This window comes from Leptodactylus fuscus, chromosome 2, assembly GCF_031893055.1.
Source record: "Leptodactylus fuscus isolate aLepFus1 chromosome 2, aLepFus1.hap2, whole genome shotgun sequence".
Taxonomy (NCBI): Eukaryota; Metazoa; Chordata; class Amphibia; order Anura; family Leptodactylidae; genus Leptodactylus; species Leptodactylus fuscus.
This window is the reverse complement of record NC_134266.1, coordinates 69265573-69284265: the sequence shown is the minus strand read 5'-3', so window position 1 is coordinate 69284265 and position 18693 is coordinate 69265573. Positions and strand designations below refer to the sequence as shown.

The 18693-nt window shown below is 39.0% G+C and overlaps 1 protein-coding gene across 1 annotated transcript in view; it reads left to right on the top strand.

Moving 5' to 3' along the window:
• The window catches only part of NOS2 (nitric oxide synthase 2), a 48918-nt gene that overhangs the window by 8227 nt on the left and 21998 nt on the right, over nt 1-18693 (top strand). The window contains exons 4-15 of the mRNA XM_075263082.1: nt 355-503; nt 1881-2043; nt 3069-3160; nt 4799-4940; nt 5848-5987; nt 7269-7443; nt 9807-9908; nt 11803-11997; nt 12626-12708; nt 13042-13186; nt 14804-14908; nt 18266-18315. Of these exons, the coding sequence (XP_075119183.1) occupies nt 355-503; nt 1881-2043; nt 3069-3160; nt 4799-4940; nt 5848-5987; nt 7269-7443; nt 9807-9908; nt 11803-11997; nt 12626-12708; nt 13042-13186; nt 14804-14908; nt 18266-18315 (1541 nt within the window). The remainder of the gene's footprint in view (nt 1-354; nt 504-1880; nt 2044-3068; nt 3161-4798; nt 4941-5847; nt 5988-7268; nt 7444-9806; nt 9909-11802; nt 11998-12625; nt 12709-13041; nt 13187-14803; nt 14909-18265; nt 18316-18693) is intronic.

The window sequence follows — 18693 nt, the reverse complement described above, 5'->3', positions numbered from 1 at the left end:
ATAAATTCCTTCTTTTACAAACACATGCTGGTAGCTTTTTGTTGCAAGATTTAGAATGAAAGCCCCATTATTTCACATGTGGATTTTTAAGTAGATTTGCTTGAGGCAAAAGTCCGGCTGCACTTGGTTAACTTGGGTTTCACGCTTGCTTGTATTACTCATTATAACCGACTATAAAATCTGCAGATTGCTTATAGGTATGTCCAGAGACTGAACATCTGTTTACCCTTTCAGTCCAGCTTCATGTAATCTTATCAGGTCAATATTTATGTCTTTTGGAAATTCTGAAGACTTGTCATATTAGCTGTAGAGTTATGATGATGAGAATGTAACACATCACACTTTTGTTTGCAGAATCTCAGCTGCCAGTCAACTGTTTGTCATGGATCAATAATGAATCCTAAGTGCTATGTGAGAGGTCCAAGGGATAAGACAATACCGTACGATGTTCTATTACCTCAAGCAGTAGAGTTTATTAATCAATATTTCAAGTCTTTCAAAGAGTAAGTTATTGTTCCGAGTAGTTTATTGTAACAGTTTCTGAAAAAGCCTGTCTAGAGTCATAAGCTCCAAGACTCTAATAAAAATCTGTAACAGACCTCCATCGCCTGCCATGTGTTATTCCTTCATCTTAATCAATAATACTACTTGGCTAAATAAATTGATCATGTGAATAACAAGAATAGGTCCCTATGACTTATGTGGTAGCTAAAGTTTTAACAGACCCTGCATAATTCAATAGAGCAAGAGAATATAAGAACTTCTTAAAATGAGTTAATAAGCACTGCTCAATTGATTCCAGCACAATTGGAATTCTTTTCTCTACCTCTATCATTCCTAAGCACATGTAGTTTTGGTGCCTGATGTGCTATTTCAGCTCTGTAATGTCAGAAGGACAGTGTCAGGCAGGGGCCACAATTCAGAGCACCAATCAGAGGCACCCAGTGTCAGAGGTCAGAATCACACCCCTTGCCCGCTCCTGCCTGACACTGCCCTCCTGATAGTAGGGAATATGTAAATCTATTTTCCAGGATGTAGTTAGGAAAACAATGCCTCTTTTTGCTGCCCCCTTAAACACCAGGCATGGCTTTTCCAGACAGCCTAATACTATAATGTGGGATTATTGCCAAACTAGTATCTTTATTCCAAGAGGAACAGACTCCCAAATGTGAACAGTGCTGTTTCGATCTGGTTGGATCTCGTCAGCACAGTGTAGGAAAACTAGTTTGGCTAGGTGAGAGACTATAGATCAGGGTCAGGGACTAACTAGCCATCAGGCACCAAAACTAACAGCAGTGATTGTTCAGGAATGGTGGGGGCTAGAGAAAAAAATCCAACTGTGTGAGAATCAGTGGAGTAGCAGCTATTAAAAGATGTAAAGAGCTGGACTTGTTGGAGGCGGTGAAAGGTCTTCTTTAATATTCACTGTAGAAATATTTAAAGGGGCTCTATCACTGGAAAAGACAATTTTAACTAATCACATCCTTGCATAGCCTTTAGAAAGTCTATTCCTCACCTACCTTTAGTATGTAGATTGTCTCAGTGGTTTCTGAATAAGTCCGTTTTTATTCATATACTAATGAGCTTCCAGCCAGCACAGGAAGTTCCCAGCAGCCTCCTCTCTCCTATTATCTCCTATGTGTGTGTGCAAGCAGGAAGCTGAGTCACCAGCAGCAGCAGCCTCCCATAGGAAACAATAGCAAAGGGGGTGCACGATGCATCATGCACCTGTCTAATTAGCATATGAATAAAAACGGACTTATTCAGAAACCACTGAGGCAATTTACATACAAAAGGCTATGCAAGGATGTGATTAGTTAAAAATGACTTTTCCCAGTGATAGAGCCCCTTTAAATAATGTTATTTTCAATTTATTTCAGGCCTCAAATAGAAAATTACCTTAACAGACTGGAAACAATCACAAAAGATATAGAACATAGTGGGACCTACCAGCTAACACGCGATGAGTTGGTATTTGCAGCTAAACAGGCATGGAGAAATGCTCCCAGATGTATAGGACGAATCCAATGGAATAACCTGCAGGTATATAGATTTTTAGTACTTTTAGAATATGTTATATTAGAATATGAATATATTATGATGTCCTATGATGACTCTCTTTAGTGGGTTCCTAAAAAGATGCAAACAAAGTAGAGGTATACCTAAAGACTTAAAGGGATCCTTTCATTCAAACACCTTTTTTCTCAGTAACACGTCGGAATAGCCGTAAGAAAGGCTATTCTTCTCCTACCTTTCATTGTCTTTTCCGTGCTTCCGTTCACTTGAAATCCCGTTTTTTGTTGGTATGCAAATGAGTTCTCTCGCAGCACTGGGTGGCATCCCCAATGCTGTGAGAAAACTTTCTCCAGCGCCGCCTCCATCTTCATCAGCACATGTCTTCTTCCGACGCGCGGGGGGGTGTCAAAATTCAACGGATACGCAAGTTGGTTCTGCCAGCAGGCCTCGGGCAGAACTGACTTCACATGCGGGCGGCCATTTTTTTGTGGCCGCTTACGCGAGCATGCCCAGTACGCTCCTGTAGTTCTATGGCTGCCTTCATGTGAAGTCGGCTTGCCCGAGACCCGCTGGCAGAGCCAACTTGAGCAGACATTGAATTTTGACCCCCCTGCCACAGACCTTGAGAAAATACTTTGGCAGGTCTGTCATTCTAATGTGCCCCTTTTTATCTTGATTTTTGCAAAATTCCAGAGCCCAAAATTTATTTAGCCCTTTAAGTAAATTTGAAAATTAATCTGAACTTTAGACCAGACTGGAATTTAAAATAAATTTAGACCCCTCTATTCACACTCTGAAATCAACCTAGATATCAGATCACAAAATATATTCAAGACTCCTCCCCCAAATCAGTTTGGACCCCAGACCGAAACCCTATGTTTACTTACAGCTGTTTGTTCCTAGGTAGGTTCTCATTGGTAGGGCGGCTGCAGGTTTAGAATCAGGAATTGGTTTTATCTGCTCCCTAATAAATGATGCCATAGTGAGGCCTCCCATTATTCGGTACTATGTACTAAATTCTATGAAGATCAAATTTGTCATTTACATTTAAGGTGTTTGATGCCCGAAACTGCAAGACAACTCAAGACATGTTCCAGCTCATCTGTCGTCATATAAAGTATGCCACGAATGGTGGCAACGTAAGGTATTGTTTATATCAATTTATTTGTTGTATAATTGTTACGAAATTTACATACTTTGCCGGTTTATTTCACAGATGTTGCAAAGTTTACCTTAATGCATTAACAACACTATGGGACAGAGTATTAATCTGACTCTTTCAATGCCTATCGATGGCTTTGTCTGTGTTCTGTGGTAAGACATCACATTGCATTATTAGTGTTAGGACACTGTAGTGACAGTACCTTTGCTACATCGCTATATCTATTATAATAGGGCAATATTTGTAGGATACATTGTAAATATGAACCCATCTCGCTACTTTTTTCTAATGAGATTATATGAAGATACTCAATATAAAATTAAATGTGATGAATACAAATTTGTATTATATGTTAAAGGCGGTTTCCAGGAGTTCACTATTGATGATTTATTTAGACTAGGTTATCAGTTCTTATTGATGGGGGTCTGACACCCTGATCCCACAAAAATCAGCTGTTTAAAGAGATGACAGATGTGGGTGAGTGCTTCAGGCTCTTTAGTGAATACCAAGCACAGTGCTGTATGTTGCATATGGATTGGGCTTGCTATTGCAGCTCAGCCCCTTCACTTGAGTGGGAATGAGTTGCACAGGACAATGTGATGAATGAACATGATGTTTTTGGCTTGTAAAGTGTCACGGTGTTCACCTGGCTTTTTCTACCACTTATGCAACTTTCTAAAAAGGGTAATTCTTTGACTTCCCAACACATTTAACGTTCTTAACCAGACCACAAATTAAAGGGGTTGTCCCATGAAAAGTATGCTATCTATACTGCTAGTTTATGTGGATTTAAGACTTTTACTAAATACATTGCTTTATAAAAACTGCTTTGTTTGGCCGCTATCTTAATTTATTCACTTAATTGTTGACACTGCGTTTCTATGGCCACTTGGCCATTTCCCAAGTGACGTTGCTGCCTGCTCTCGGGGGGGGGGGGGGGAGGGGCTGACAAGCCACAGAGCTCCTCAGATAGGGGAAGGGGGAGGTGAGAGCTCTGGGATTACTGTGCTGTCTATCTTTAGCTTTTCCACTTATCAGCCAGTTTAATTGAATTTGGCTGATAAGTGCTGAGATAAGGAGTCTGGTACCTCTGTATGTAAAGCAAGCTTACTCAAATCCAGCTCTGCTGGATTCCACATCAGCTTTATACTTTGGTAATGCATTTACAACCAATCCCTCGTTACTGACTGCAAACATAGCAGATAGCAGAGCAAGTGAAACCCCGCCCACCAATGTGCCGAGAAATCCATGAAGTGAAGAGAGCACAGAGCCCTGCAGGCTGCAGAACAAGAGTTATGGGAATACCCCTTTAAGATGTAATGCCGGTGTTACTGAATTTGTGATAGTGTGTTTTAATGCATGTTGTAAGTTATAGATATTATACTGTAAGGTGCAGCACATCATCCACTGCACTGACACTGAAACAGTGAGAGGTTAGTAGGAAATGTGATGCCATCTAATTGCCAACAGGAACCAGGATGTATCTGAGTCTTTCTTACATCTGCCAACCTGCAAATGTGTGAAGAATGTTTCCAAAGAATTATTTATACTCTTTATTCTGAAATTCCAAAGAATTGGAAGTCTATTTCCACCTGAAAGCCAACATCTTCTTTTTTGCAGGTCAGCAATTACCATATTTCCCCAGCGTACCGATGGGAAACATGACTTCCGAGTCTGGAACAGTCAGCTGATTCGATATGCTGGGTATGAAATGCCTGATGGGGTAATCATTGGAGATCCTGCTAGCATAGAATTTACAGAGGTAAGTAAAGTGATGGAAATCTGAATATGTGAAATACTTTAGTACGTGTCCTGTTCATATTCTGTATAACCACCATAGAATAGATTCATTTGGTTGGTAACAGCCTTTCACTAGCGTTGCAAGAAATTCCCTACTGGATCATATACTAACTTCCTTACATTAACGTATAGTACACTAATAGGGATGAGCGAGTTGTATTCGATCGAGTAGGTATTTGATAGAATACTACCGTATTCAAAATACTCGTATTTGTTCGAATACTACTCGCTATTCGCAGTAAAGATTCGATTCAGAACCACGTTGATTGGAGACCACAATGGAAACTGCTGTGGTCCAATCTTAGACTCTGCCTCGTCACAGATGAGCCTCCGGCAGAACCAGTGTTGATTGTCCGAAAGCTGTACACTGTATAGCATTCAGCCAATCAACGCTGCTCAATGCATTCCTATGAGAAAAAGTCAGCTTCCGCATAACCGCAAGCTGCCAACTCTCCCGACTAGCAAAGACGAGCCTGCTGCAGAACCAGCGTTGATTTGCCAAATGATATACACTGTACAGCATTCGGCCAATCAACGCTGGTTCTGAATCGAATCTTTACTACAAATAGCGAGTAGTATTTGAACGAGTACGAGTATTTCGAATACCATAGTATTCTATCAAATACCTACTCGATCGTATACTACTCGCTCATCTCTAGTCATTAGTATTAATATACTTTGATTACAATATTATAGAATTCTGCTATAAGCAGTTCCCTGGTACAGTTACTAAGACATCTAGATATATAGAGAGCTGTTTTATCTCTGATTCAGTAGATGACGGATAGATTGGTGGGGCTGAATACTGAATAGTAATAAACATGAATAAACTCATCCTTTTTATAATGTTAAATCAACTATTTTTCTAGCTTTGTATACAGCTTGGATGGAAGCCAAAATATGAGCGGTTTGAGATTCTTCCTCTGGTACTGCAAGCAAATGGCGAGGATCCAGAATTATTCGAACTACCAAGAGATCTAGTATCTGAAGTCATAATGGAACACCCAAAGTAAGAAATTGTTGTAATTCAGATCCCCAAAACATTAGAATTTTTTTTATATAATCTTCTGTTCATATATTGAATCTATGAATGTAAATAGGAGTTTTGGTGTATGAAATAGTTTGATACAACCGCTAAGTGGTGACAGATAGAGATGGAGATCTATGGGGTGTCAGTCTGCATTCAGTCCCATGTTAAAAACATGACAACATTTCTTCTGTCATATTTTTAACTTTTCTGACATAAGAAAAAGTCAAGCATGCAGAAGTTTTTCTTCTGTTACAAAGGTGAACAAACATGATGGAAGACAGTGTCCATCATTAGTTTTACATTAGAGTCAATGGGGTACAATTATTAAGCTACTTGCAATTTTTTTGGTGTAAATTACGCCTTTATGTGGTCTTTTTCTGCCCTGCACTTTGTGAAGCATTTGTGCCTTTTTTTCCAGATGTTATGCTGCACTTGCCACTTTTGCTTTTTTGTTGGTAAAAGGGGCATCATGACCTAATTGCAGATCTGTATTTATGACTTGTGCTTTTTTTTTTTTTTTTTAAAAAAAGGGCAAAAAAGGGCAACTGCCCTGCAGTACATGGGCAGCGTAAAAGGGGCAAAGTAGACATAGCTTATTAAGTTACAACCAGACTAATACCTTGTTCACATCTGCGTTTGGTAATCCGTTAGAGGAGTCAGCATGGGACCCCCCTGAATGGACTACCAAACACACTGGCAAGCGGTGTGCAGTGAAAGCACACGGACCCCATAGACTATAATGGGGTCCGTGTGCTCTCCGCGCGGTCTCCGCATGTTCCGCATAACAGAAAAGTACTTTGTTATCCACTTTCATGTCCGCATGATTCATGGACATGGGAAGCACATGGACCCCATTGTAGTCTATGGGATTTGTGTGCATCCACTGCACACCGCTTGCCAGTGCGTTCAGTAATCCGTTCAGAGGGTCCTCATGCGGACTCCCCAAACGCATTACCAAACACAGATGTGAACCAGGCCTAACTAGCGTGCACAACATTTAACAAAGAGGTGCACCTACATCATAAATAGACACCACAGTAAAACTAGTTTTAAAAAAATGTGCACCTTCAAAAAATATGGTCAAAAAAAGCTGCAGATGCTAAATAACTCCCAGGTGGAAACACAGACAGAGGGGGAATAAGTGTGAACACAGCTTTAGATGATTGTTTGCTGCAGTGTGTAATATATTATAATATATGATATCGTTTACTAGTATAGAAGCGATGTTCTGCTGAGTACTTGCTTTTCTTCTTTTGAAAGATTTGAGTGGTTTAAGGATCTAAACCTGAGGTGGTACATACTACCTGCAGTTTCCAACATGATGCTTGAAGCTGGAGGCATTGAATTTACTGCATGTCCCTTTAATGGCTGGTACATGGGGACAGAAATTGGTGTCCGAGACTTCTGTGATGTTCAGCGGTACAACGTGCTGGAGGTAATGGACCCACAACGGGCTCTTTGTACTAAGGTTTGAGGTTAAGAGTCAACGCTTTCATTTTTAGAATATTAGAAAGCACAGTATGAAACCTTTGCAGCAGCTACAATAGATATGACTGACTACAGGCATGGGAAAGTAATCTAACAGGAACTGACACGTAGTCCACCCATTTCTTGTGTGCTCTGATACTCATACTGATCTACTGAGAAGCTGTCATGTTCATCTGAATTAAGTGCCACAGAGTAAGGAGAGGCTTTTCTTGCCAACACACATATGAATCAGCCTGGTTTAGGCTGGGTTTACACATTGCTTTTTTTGCTGAAGAAATGCAGATATTTTTTAATCATAGTAATGAACAGCACATTACTACCATGTCAGTATGCCAGAGATTTTGTTTTTAATGGCTGCTACCAAACAGGTGAAATGTAGGGTTGAGCGATTGGGATCGGGAAAGATCGGATCCCGATCGGCGATCGAGCAAATTTCACTATCGGGATCGGCTGGAAAATGATCAAAAATCGGATTTTGAAATCTCAAGATTGGCTCAACCCTACTGTATATATAATATATAATTAGGGTTGAGCGATTGGGATGGGGAAAGATCGGATCCCGATCGTCGATCAAGCAAATTTCACGATCGCGATCGGCTGGAAAATGATCGGAAATCAGATTTTAAAATCGATAGTGAAATCTCAAGATCGGCTCAACTCTAGTGAAATGCATTGTACCATATGCTAGACATTATTGCCATTAAAAACTATGTGCAGTTCTTCATTAAAAAGCGCCCTGTAAACCCAGCCCTAATTTTGCAACATCCTATTTTTGGATAAGCAAAATAAAGGCATATACGTTGTTACATAAGACAGAAATTGTATATATTCTATGCAACATTAAGACAATAAGCAAAATAAAAACATTATGAGAATAAATAGCAGTTTTGGAGATTTTTGTGTCTGCTTGGAAAAACTATAAAATTTAAATTGATTTTTAGGGAATATTCACATGTGGCAGGTGTACTGTAGAAATTTTTTAGACTGTCCCATTCATGTCAAAGGAACTTGCAGAAATCCATGCAAGTGCTGCAGAATCAATCCCATCAACACCTACAGTATGAAATTTCTTTTGAGTTATAGAATTTTCTGGAACAAATTGGCCGCTTTGAGTTTTTCTATTACTTTTTTCCCCTGTTATTCTTCTCCTATTACATATATAGGGAAAATGCTCACAATTCCACACATGGCCGCTTTGCAACTGACTGGTGGTAGTTTTCACGGATCCCTCATACGTTTCAGTACATGGAGGGATTTAGGAAAACAAATAAAAATACAGCACAACCTATTTTTTGACAGTCCGTGAAAATGGACTGACAAAATATCAATAATTTAATTAGCCCCCATTCAAAAACATTGAAATTAATGCGCCGTCCATCACATGGCCAATTTTCACGGTCCTGTGAATACAGGACTGGTTTGTTAAAAAAAAGCAACTGTCAGTTATCGATACCCGTAAACTATATAGGATGTTATTATATTTACTGAAGATCCAATTGGTGAAGTGCACACTTAAGGCCTCGTTCACATCTGCGTCGGTAATCTGTACTGGGGGTTCGCATGGGGATAGAATATCGGATGTGGATGTAATGTTCTCCCTATAATATGGATGTATTATAGCCATGTGAACTCAGCATACTGTCTTCATAGTGAAGCACTAAGTTTCCATGTATGTCCTTGCCATAATTAAAATACAGGTAGAATATGTGTTGGCATATAGAGATCAATTGTATAAAATTTATCCAAGGGTTAAGAAATATAATGAAATCTGGTAAAGCTTGCACTTGATCATGATGTTTAATAGCACATAGAGTAAGTCTCATAAGAATTATAAGAGCCTTCTAATCATCATCTGTCAATCCCCCCATAGGCTAGCCCCAATAACTTTGATGAATATCATGGCTTTAGCTCTTCATCACATACATTGTATTTGTACCTACATGTGAATACAGTATCTAATATGAAACTTACCTTTTTGGAGTTCATGGGCGTTTTTCCCCCTTCTTCTCTTTCCTTTCTTACCCTGCTCTTCACTTCTATGTTGGTTGTCGTTTTCCTCTCCCCCCTTCTTGTCTCCTGTCTTCGTGGTGTTTTGTCCTCCCCTAGTTCTGTGTTGTTTTGGCATTATTCTTGGGGCCTTTTGACTTGTTTTGATTTACATACTGCTGGCACGTGTGCCTCCTGTTCGGCCCGTCCTGGGCTCTGTTTTGCTTTTGCCATTTTGTAATGCTTTGTGATTCTGTTTCTCTATTTTGAAAATTTCAATAAAATTCAGTTTACACCTAATATGAAACTTACGTGACGTTTCAGGAAGTGGGAAGAAGGATGGGCTTAGAAACTCACAAGTTGGCTTCATTGTGGAAGGACCATGCAGTCGTTGAGATCAACGTAGCTGTTCTATACAGCTTTCATGTAAGTTCTGCCATCATGGACAAGTCAAAATCATTATATGTATTATGGCTACACTCTCCATTAGGAGGAAAGCTGGTCATCACTGTATTATAAATATTTAGGAATCATATTACAAGATTATGTGCAAAAAAAATTCCCTCTGGTGTAAAGCAAGAATTGCAATGGAAATTGAAATATTAACTATGATTGGTGGATATGAGCATAGCTAGCATAGAAAGAATTTGGATCCTACCTTTCAAACACTTTTTTTTCTTAGTAACACGCCGAAATTGCCTTAAGAAAGGCTATTCTTCTCCTACCTTTTGTTGTCTTCTCCACGCCGCCGTTTCTTAGGAATCCCGTTTTTTGCCGGTTTGCAAATGAGTTCTCTCGCAACACTGGGGACGGGCCTCGCGATTCAGCCTGAAGACACACCCTCCTCCAGACTAGGCCCATTCATTGGACCTAATTCGGAGCGGAGTGCGTGACCTCCGCCTCAGGTTCTGATCCAAAAAACCCAGTGTGAACTTACCCCAAAAATCAATGCTGTGGTCTTCACAATCCTCTTGCACTAGGACAATTGTAAGGGAATTGCTAGAGCAGCAATTTCCCAGTAGCTGCTTATGAACCCTGGGGGGAGGGGCACAAGAGACAGTGAGCCCTAAGCTGAAACTCCCCGCTGTCCCTTCTTGCTTGCCGGTCCTATCCTACATAAAAGGTGGCAACTGGTTGACGGGCCCTTCCTATATAAGTGACAACACAGAACGAAGACAAGACAAACAACAACAACGTGAGGTCACCTAGCCAAGGGACCAGTATCACTTGAGCAGCGCAGTACAGAACAAAAATCCTAGAGAATAGTCACAATGGTAAGCCAGAGGTAAGCAATAATAGAAGCAGAAGAGGAGATTAGTAGGAACAAAGTCACAGGACAGAGTCTCAATAGCCAGCCAGTCTGAGTGGGCAGAGAAACTGAAAATTTTACAGAGGTCTCTTATTTTGTCCCAGAGCTGTATATTCAAATGGTTTGGCAGGTTTTTCTTGTAGTTTGGTCATTTTGTAATACACTGTTCATATCTATTTTGTTTCTTTATCTTTATACATATTCTAGGAAAATGGAGAGTGATTAGAAATTTTTATATTTTTCACATATACTGTATATATATATATATATATATATATATGTGTGTGACTTGAACTTGCAGTCAGTTGATCATTCATACCATTGTCTTCAGTACTACTATAAATGTAGTCTATGGTAAATTCTCTGTATTACTATTAAGGCCAAGCACAACAGGCAGGTCTCAATAGTTTTTGTTTTTTTTTTAATATATTTTTTTAATGTAGATTGTGAAATTCCCCATGTAAACACCAGAAGGACATACAAACTCCTTGCAGATGTTGTTCCTGGTGGGATTTGAACCCAGGGCTCCAGTGCTGCAGTGCTAACCACTGAGCCACCGTGTTGCCCCAGGTCTCAATAGTAATTTTGTTATGGGGCGGCTATTATTTAAATACCGGAAATCTTCTGTACTATGTTGTAAAGGGGTTAAATATGTTAAAGGTATAAATAAGGTTTAGGAGGGAAGTGTTTGTAACAAGAAGCTCAACAAAAGAACAAGGAGGCACAATCTAAAATGAGTTGGTGGAAGAGCAGAAGCAATGCCAGGAAATATTACTTCAATAAATCAGCAGTGGATGCTTTGAATAAACTTACATCAGATGTCTTGGGAAATCTTTTCTACGGAAACATGACTGGAATAAACATCCTATAAAAATGTTGATTATTTACAAATGATGTAAGAGCAAAGTAACTGGACCCCGTGCTCTTTTCTGCCATTAGTCTTCTATGTTCCTGTGTTTCTTCCGTAGCAAAATAGTAACTTCTTATACAAAACCATTTTTTATGTTTTAGAAACACAATGTGACCATCATGGACCACCATTCTGCAGCCGAGTCTTTCATGAAGCATATGGAGAATGAATACAGATTAAGAGGTGGATGTCCTGCAGATTGGGTTTGGCTTGTTCCGCCAATGTCTGGAAGCATCACTAAAGTGTTTCACCAGGAAATGCTCAATTACATTCTGAGTCCCTTTTACTACTATCAGGTAGGAGAAGAGTCTATTCCAGATACAGTATTATAGAAGTATTTGGAGACACATTCTATTCACATTAGAAGTAGAGATGAGCGAACACTGTTCGGATCAGCCGATCTGAACAGCACGCTCCCATAGAGATGAATGGAAGCACTTGTGACGCCGGCCGGCCATCGGCAAAGTCAGCGTCACAGGTGCTTCCATTCATTTCTATGGGAGCGTGCTGTTCGGATCGGCTGATCCGAACAGTGTTCGTTCATCTCTAATTCGAAGTATAGGATGGGGCTCCTGGGATTCATACAAAATAACTAAGTGGATCACCACTTAATTTCTAATGATGTAGTTATGTAGTAGTGATGTAGTAGTAGTGATGTGATGTGATGTGATGTGATGTAGTAGTGTAGTGATGTAGTGATGTAGTGATGTAGATTTGGCTCCAAAGCATTACTTAGTTTAGTTTGATATTAACATTGCCTTGTTTGGTTTATAACACCACCAGAGCCTACATATACATATTCTGCTGAATCCTATATTATATATAATAATATATATTATTATTGGTTTTGACCAGCAAAATATTGTGTACTTGGCTAAAAATTCACATTAATTTATACATAAACCTTTATAAAACACTTTTTAGATTGATGCTTGGAGAACTCATGAGTGGCAGGACGAGAGCCGTAAACCAAAGAAGAAAGAATTCAAACTAAGTGTTATTTCCAAGTAAGAAAATTAAGATTTTTAACCCAGATATGTGAATGGGAACCAAGTATTTCCACTTGTAGCAATAAGAATTGGTTCTGTTCCATTCATCCTCTTTGACAAGTCAATGGGTTTTAAGGGAGTTTTCAACATTGTAATAATGGAGCAAGCAGACTGACAAAATGAGATAACTCTCCCAATCCACTTAGTTAGCAGACATGTACTGCACAAGGAAACCTTGCCGGACTCCTAGGAAACAATCTGCTAATCCTGTTACAGAAATAGATGATGTGTTGATCTGATGTGTTTTGTTAGTTGTATAAATTAATGTACATGATGTACTTGCTGTTTTAGGGCAGTTCTTTTTGCTTCAGCACTTATGGGGAAATCTATGGCTGCCAGGACAAAGGCAACTATACTCTTTGCAACTGAAACTGGAAAATCTGAGACATTTGCAAAAAAGCTGAATACATTATTTAGTTATGCTTTTAACACTAAGGTAAGACGTACCTGCATTATGTGTACATATTGACTTATTGTGAGAGCTAAACAAGCTCCATCAAGATTGAGGCCTATGAAATCAGCAATTGTATTTAGAATTACATTGTAATACAACAGGTAGTTACAATATTCTTGTATCCGAGTGCCTTTGCTGCAGTTTGTTAACTATCACACCACCTCCTATTGGGTTCTCCACTGGGATATTAAGGGTTACAACCACTATGGTGCCCATCAAGGGCACAACAAGTAACTATAGGATTCAGTAGCAAGATTGGGAATGATGCCCCACTTCTTCATTATACCATTCAGCAGAAAGATATTAAATGCAAATCATTTGTTGAGTTTTCTGTTGTTCCATGTTGCAACAGAGACAACCTTTGACCCACTGCAGCCAATTTCTGACGTCACCGATGTACTGCTAATGCCAGTGACTGGCTGCACAGGGCGACATGATACTATTGCAGCCCTAACAAAGGCCAACAGGGAGGAGCTTTCCTTGCCTGTGCCCCTAATTTTTGTAATCTCGGAAAACTCCTTTATTGGGGTTGTGCCATTGTGGACAATTATTGCTGAGTCCCCCAGAAGCTGAGGCCGAACATTTCTTCTGTTTCATTATAGCTACAGTTATATCTGCCGTTTTTGTATGTATAATTAACATCTTGTGATTTCCAAAACCTCAACCATTTTGGAAATCAAAGCATTTAAGCTGTGCGTACTTTTCTGCAATGTGTGGATGGGATTCTCATTCAGTTTCAATTGACTGTAAAATGGCATTTACGCCACATGGGGGTCCCGGCCTAAAGCCTACTTGTGAATGGAGCATCAATGTGCTTGCATGATTGGTACTCTATTCACTGCTTTGGGACTGCTCAGACTGTAATCTCCAGCAGCTCCCACAGCCCATAGGAGTGAATGAAGAGCCGATAATACAAGTGGAGGATTTAGAGGATCTTTGGTCCCTCATCAGCCTGATCACTGGGGGACCTGGGGGTTGTGTCCCCAGATATTGGACAGATATCCCCTGTCTTGTGGATAGGGGATATGTTTCCATAATGGCAAAACTCCTTTAAGCAAAGGTAAAGATTATATTTGGTCTTTATTTTTCCGCTGCGATTTTTCCCATTTCCAAGATTTTCTAACATGCCCTCTTAGCTGCTAGGTTCTAAACAGTCGCTGTATCTGCTAAGAAGATAGCGAAACCCATGGTTCTAGGAATTATATAGGCACTGTCACTTCTCTTCTTGACATTAAGTAAACATGGGACGTTTATAGTTGGGATTTTCCTTTATTAATCAGAACAACGTCCAGCTAATAAATAATGGTTCGCTTTGTCGCTGATCTGGTACTTCCTTTTACTACATGGTCGTCCATTCATTTAAATGCTCAGTGTGTAATCTTATATACTGTATATGGCCAGCTGCAACTTCTCCCAGCAATATCAGCTGTTCCCTGGGGCTTTCAGGTTCATGCTGAACAGATGAAGGTGCGGCCAGCTTTAATTTTTATTTTAAAAAAGTCTGAATTTTATGGCTATGAACTTCTTATGAATGGCCATTTATGACGGGGTAAATGCCTTATAGAATCTTAAACAATTTCCATATATTTAATAATGTAGGTGGTCTGTATGGAAGATTACAATATTGATAACTTGGATAAAGAATCTCTCCTCTTGGTGGTTACGAGTACATTTGGAAATGGTGACTGCCCTAGTAATGGAGAGGTGAGATAAATAATATATCTTGTTTTTGGAGTATTCTTGCATTTTGAAGCAGATGTTATAATGTATTATAAAATTTTATGTAAGTTATGTACAAACTGGTAGTTGAAAGTGGATAGAAAAATGATGGTTTTTTAAAGATGATCAAAAAAACGTATTACAAAATTCGAACATAATGCAAAACATGTACATGTACATGTACATGGAGATTCATTTGTCCCTGTTGTTGGGGGAAACATGCCAGGGAGCACATGCTATAGGTTCCAAATTAAAACAAAATGGCTGCCGAGCTCGGGGAACACACACAGAATCAGACACGCTTAGTTTCTGTAAATCATAGGTGTTCAAATGTTTATTAAAAATTGTTAGCTTTTATAGAGGAATAATGGCGATATTCGGCCAATCAGCGCTGGCTCTGCCGGAGGAGGCGGAGTCTAAGGTCGGACCTGAATGGAGACTGGTGTGGAGCGATCTTAGACTCCGCCTCCTCCAGCAGAGCCAACGCTGATTGGTCGAGTTCCGTACTCTGTCCAATCAGCACTGGCCAATGCATTTCTATGGGGAAAAGTTAGCTTGCGAAAATCGCAAACTGACAGGGATTTCCATGAAATAAAGTGACTTTTATGCCCCCAGACATGCTTCCCCTGCTGTCCCAGTGTCATTCCAGGGTGTTGGTATCATTTCCTGGGGTGTCATAGTGGACTTGGTGACCCTCCAGACACGGATTTGGGTTTCCCCCTTAACGAGTATATGTTCCCCATAGACTATAATGGGGTTCGAAACCCATTCGAACACTCGAACAGTGAGCGGCTGTTCGAATCGAATTTCGAACCTCAAACATTTTAGTGTTCGCTCATCTCTAATCATTACCTGATCATTACCAGACTGAACTGCTGACACCCGATAGGAAAGGTTCATAGATTCATGCTGTTTGCACTAAATTCTGACCCTTCTATCAGTGTGGCGCAATGGAAATTCAGATTCACTGAGCAGGTGAATTTTTTCCACTACTCACTGATACAATAATCTTCTCTTTTGCCCCCTGGAGTCTTGCCTTTCTGTTTCCCTTAGATAGCAATAGTACTTAACCTGTTTGTCTGCTGTTATAGTTCATCTATGCTATGAAAAAATAAGTCGTGCATTCAGCTATGTTACTTGGAGCACTAGCATTGTGTTCAGCTGCAATCTGCTGACATGACATCCTTGTCGGACCTCTGTGGAGAAGTTAGCTTAGTAGAAGCAGTGGTGTGGACCCAAACAGTCAAGACAGGGACACAACATGTGCAGCGAACTGGTTTATTTAGAAAAAAAACAGGAAAATAAATAAACCTTGACTTCAGGCACAAAATAAATAAAACAAGTTCAATGGCATGTTCGTATAACGCGCGTCTTTTTGCGTGCGTAAAAAGACGCGCGCAAGAAGACGCGTTTTATACGAACATGCCATTGAACTCAATGGCTAACTACATTTTACATGTGTATTTTTACATGTGTAAAATGAACAAAATGAGCAGAGCGTATACAGAATACACAGAGCGTAAACTCCGTGTGAAGGGGCCCGTATACTATTGCATTAGAAAACTCTTCATGGTTGGCAGATTTTACATACTGGTCCAGTCTAGTCTAGTACCTATAACTATACCTACTTTGACGTTTACTTGATGATCCCATTCTTATGTTGTTTCACAGAAAAAAATGTTCAATTGATTTTCTGCTGTTCTACAGGGTCTTGTATCTGAAAACCAAACAGAAACTCCAGGCAGATAGGACAGATGTCTCTAATAAAGTGACCATTCAGTGTATATGCTGGACATATTATATTTATATAAAATTATAAAATTTGATTAAAATTGGGAATATATATTTCTAGTTCTGTATTTTAGTATCATTCCTTGAGTAACCACATACACAAGTCACAAAAAATAAATGTAATTTTTTTAAATACTTTTTTATGGGTTTTCAAAGTTATCAGATAAACAAGCAACAAACACAATGCAAACTTAAAACATGTAATGAATATACATAAACTTATCATATAAACAAATATTAAATAGAATCATGCATATGAAGATCTCTCCCGAAGCCTGGAGGAAGATAATCCCTTAATATAGTTTATGTATGAAAGAAAGTAAAATGGGATCCAGTAACAAAAAGAGAATAAGGAAGGGGTTAAAGGACAAGATGAAAAACAAGGTAGGGAAAAAAGCAGTGAGGGGTGGGTGGTGTTGTCATCCCTGCAAGGTACATAATATCTAGCTCTCCAAAACAGAGAGTAGAGACTAATTCAAGGGAGATGGGGTAATATATTCTACCCATGGGGACCAAATTTGTAGGACGACGATTGATGAGAGTTTCTCATTAATCACATACCAGTCCAGTTGTCTCTTCACTTTACTGAAGTCTAAAGTGGACTTCTTCCAAAGAAGGGATAACAATTACTTGTATAGGTAAGTACTGCCTGGTGCGTACAAGGTACCATCGGAGCAATACTTTAAAGGCAGTATCTAACATGAGAGCGTTTTGAGCACTCTTACATATTGCCTCACAGGTCTAGGACCACCGTCCACCTGGAATGGTAGATTCCAAATCTCTATAATTTACAAACATAAGAAAGTTGAGAAAGGACAATGAAGAAAGTTGGAGTATATCAGTCCTCCAGTATGAGATTATCCTAAACGATAAATTTCGAAACTAGTGAACCTGAGAGGGGAGTTGATATTCGTAAGAAGGTCAGAGATGAAGTGCCATAATTGTAGATAGTGGGATTATTCTAAGGGGGAAAGACTAAAGAGATTTTGTACAGAAGTGAAAGAAGAAAAGCTTGAAAATAACAGAAGGTGGTATATATATATATATATATATATATATATATATATATATATATATATATATATTACATGTCCATCACTCTACATATATTTTAAGAATATCTGTGTACCGTAATAGTGGATATGAAATGTAAAGATTGAGAGTCCTCAGTAGTTGATACATTTTTAGTGGATAACAAAAAATGATGACAAATTTCAAGCTTTCGGGACTGCTAGGTCCCTTCATCAGGCATGGTATAACACAATATGGTATGGTATAACACACTGTCTTCACAATGCCTGATGAAGGGACCTAGCAGTCCCGAAGAGCTTGAAATTTGTCATCATTTTTTGTTATCCATTAAAAAAGGTATCAACTACCGAGGGCTCTCAATCTTTACATCTAGATATAATAATAAATGTCCATTACTCTACATACACTATAATAATCTACAGTATGTTTATTATTATAACACGCCTTCCTGAAGCTATTACAGCAGTGAGTTTGCTTTGTATGTACTACTACTAAATACAGATTTTTTTCTTTTTATAGAAATTCAAGAAATCAGTTTTCAACATGAAGAAACTACAAGACCATTTGAGGTACAAACACTAAAAATAAAATGCGTATTGTATTAAACATATTCAGTGTAGTGTATCATTGGCATAACTGAAGAATCTTATTCTTTTTGATATTATTTATAATTAAAATCAATGTATTGCCATTAAAGATATTCTGTCACCTGACAATTCAGTTCTTGGCTGTATTAAGGACCACATAAGACCACAACAGCATATGCTATGATAGTACATGTAAAAGTTTAATTAATCTGCTATATCTTTGTTATAATATGATGCTGTCATAGTTGTATAAAATAGATGTTTAGGGTATTGGCTCTTATGATAGCGTGTGATATATGGCAAGCACTGCACTGAACTGAACTGCAATCATACTCATGATATACTGTATATCCGCGTTAT